We start from the raw sequence: 1,578 nt of genomic DNA on the forward strand, positions 1-1,578 counted from the left end.
GCGGCGCTGATGGCGTCCCAGGGCCCCCAGCCGGACGCTGCGGTTCCCCGAGTCCCCATCTCCAGGGGGTGCAGGTGAGGAATTGGGGGTTGGGGACACCGGAGGAGGTGAGGTGGATATCCTCTGTCCAGAGGTGTTGGGGGTGCCCCACGGCTGCCATTGGCACAGACTGAGTCCCAGCATGACCCACCTGGGGCAGAGTCCCCGCTGCCCGCGGCGGGAGGGGGAGAGGGGTTCCGACCCAGGCCTCGTGCGGTACCCGCGCCAGCCACCCCCAAACATCCGTTACCGCAGCTGGCCTGCGGTGGTTTTGTGGGGTTCACGGAGCCGAGCTGGTGCCTCCTCCCAGCAGCAGCTGTCCCCCCAGCGGCGCCGGGTTCTGCTGCAAGGACCCCGGCGGGGGCTCGGGCCTGGCCAAGACCCCTGTGATGGCGGAGAGTCCCGGCTGCTGCCTCCCACGGAACGTGCTCTGCGAGAGGGAGCGCAGGTGGGTAGGGGGTGCGACTGCGGGGTGTGGGGGGGGCTGGGTGCCAGAGGAGGGCACATTGTGGCTGCAACCGGGTTTCCCGCAGCTGGAACAGGCTTGTGGCGGCTGCCCAGCTAGGGGATAGATAGCGGTCCCCAAGGTAAACAAGAACCCCGTGGGTGCGTAGAGGCCACCCCTGCGGTCCACTCTTTGATCTGAATCCCTGGGCGCCTCGAGGTGGTGCATTTGGGTTCTCTACTCTCCAGATTCTGCCTGGGACCCCCCGCACCCCCAAAGCAGTGATGGTCCAGGCCTGGGCTGGCCAGGGGTCAGGGTCAGTCTGAGCCCCGATACAGATTCCTGTGAGCGAACCAGTGGTCTTAGCCTGTGGTCCTTCTACCCGAGAAGCTCCCGGGGCTGCTCTGAGGGGGGTTCTGGTGGTTGGCGCCCTTTTTCCTGGTCAAGGCCGGACAGGCTCACAGACGTTTGTCACTTGTCCGGAAGCAGGAAGCGGATCTCGGCGAGCTGTGAGCACCTGCGGGCCCTCCTGCCGCAGTTCGATGGCCGGCGGGAGGACATGGCCTCCGTCCTGGAGATGTCCGTGCAGTTCCTTCGGCTGGCTGGCACCTTGGTGCCCAGCCGGGAGAAGCACGCGGTGAGTCGTGTGCGGGCCTGGGCAGCCCCCTGTGGACAAGGCGCCACAGCGGGCAGCTGGACCCTCCCCCTGTCCCCAGTCTGCAAGGCCACCTTTCTCAGGCACTCCTCCGTTCATGCAGACTGTCCCCTCGTCACCTATGGGGGGGACACTGTGACATCCACCTCCCGCGCTTACGTCCGTCCCCTGCTTACGGTGGCCAGGCCAGCACGGGGCGAGAGTCCGGTTGCCAGGAGGCCGTGGGCGGGCGCGGCCTTCGCCCTCCCTGCCCCGTTCCGAGGACCAGGGTCTGCACCCAGGCTGGGACCCGGGCAGACAGCCAGGGTCGGCCACGGCCACTTTCCTGGGGAGTCCCTGGTTGGCCGCTTCCGGTTCTGGTTTGAGTTTCGCATTCTTGCTCCCTCCAAGGAGCTGTGGCTCAAGAGGCAGAAGGACGTTTTGCAGCTGGTCCCGGCGG

The 1,578-nt window shown here is 67.2% G+C and overlaps 1 protein-coding gene across 1 annotated transcript in view; it reads left to right on the forward strand.

The window, feature by feature from the left end:
* The window catches only part of SOHLH1 (spermatogenesis and oogenesis specific basic helix-loop-helix 1), a 17,128-nt gene that overhangs the window by 376 nt on the left and 15,174 nt on the right, over nt 1–1,578 (forward strand). The window contains exons 2-3 of the mRNA XM_011369995.2: nt 295–487; nt 974–1,121. Of these exons, the coding sequence (XP_011368297.1) occupies nt 295–487; nt 974–1,121 (341 nt within the window). The remainder of the gene's footprint in view (nt 1–294; nt 488–973; nt 1,122–1,578) is intronic.

The sequence above is a fragment of the Pteropus vampyrus genome, unplaced genomic scaffold (assembly GCF_000151845.1).
Source record: "Pteropus vampyrus isolate Shadow unplaced genomic scaffold, Pvam_2.0 Scaffold157, whole genome shotgun sequence".
Classification (NCBI taxonomy): Eukaryota; Metazoa; Chordata; class Mammalia; order Chiroptera; family Pteropodidae; genus Pteropus; species Pteropus vampyrus.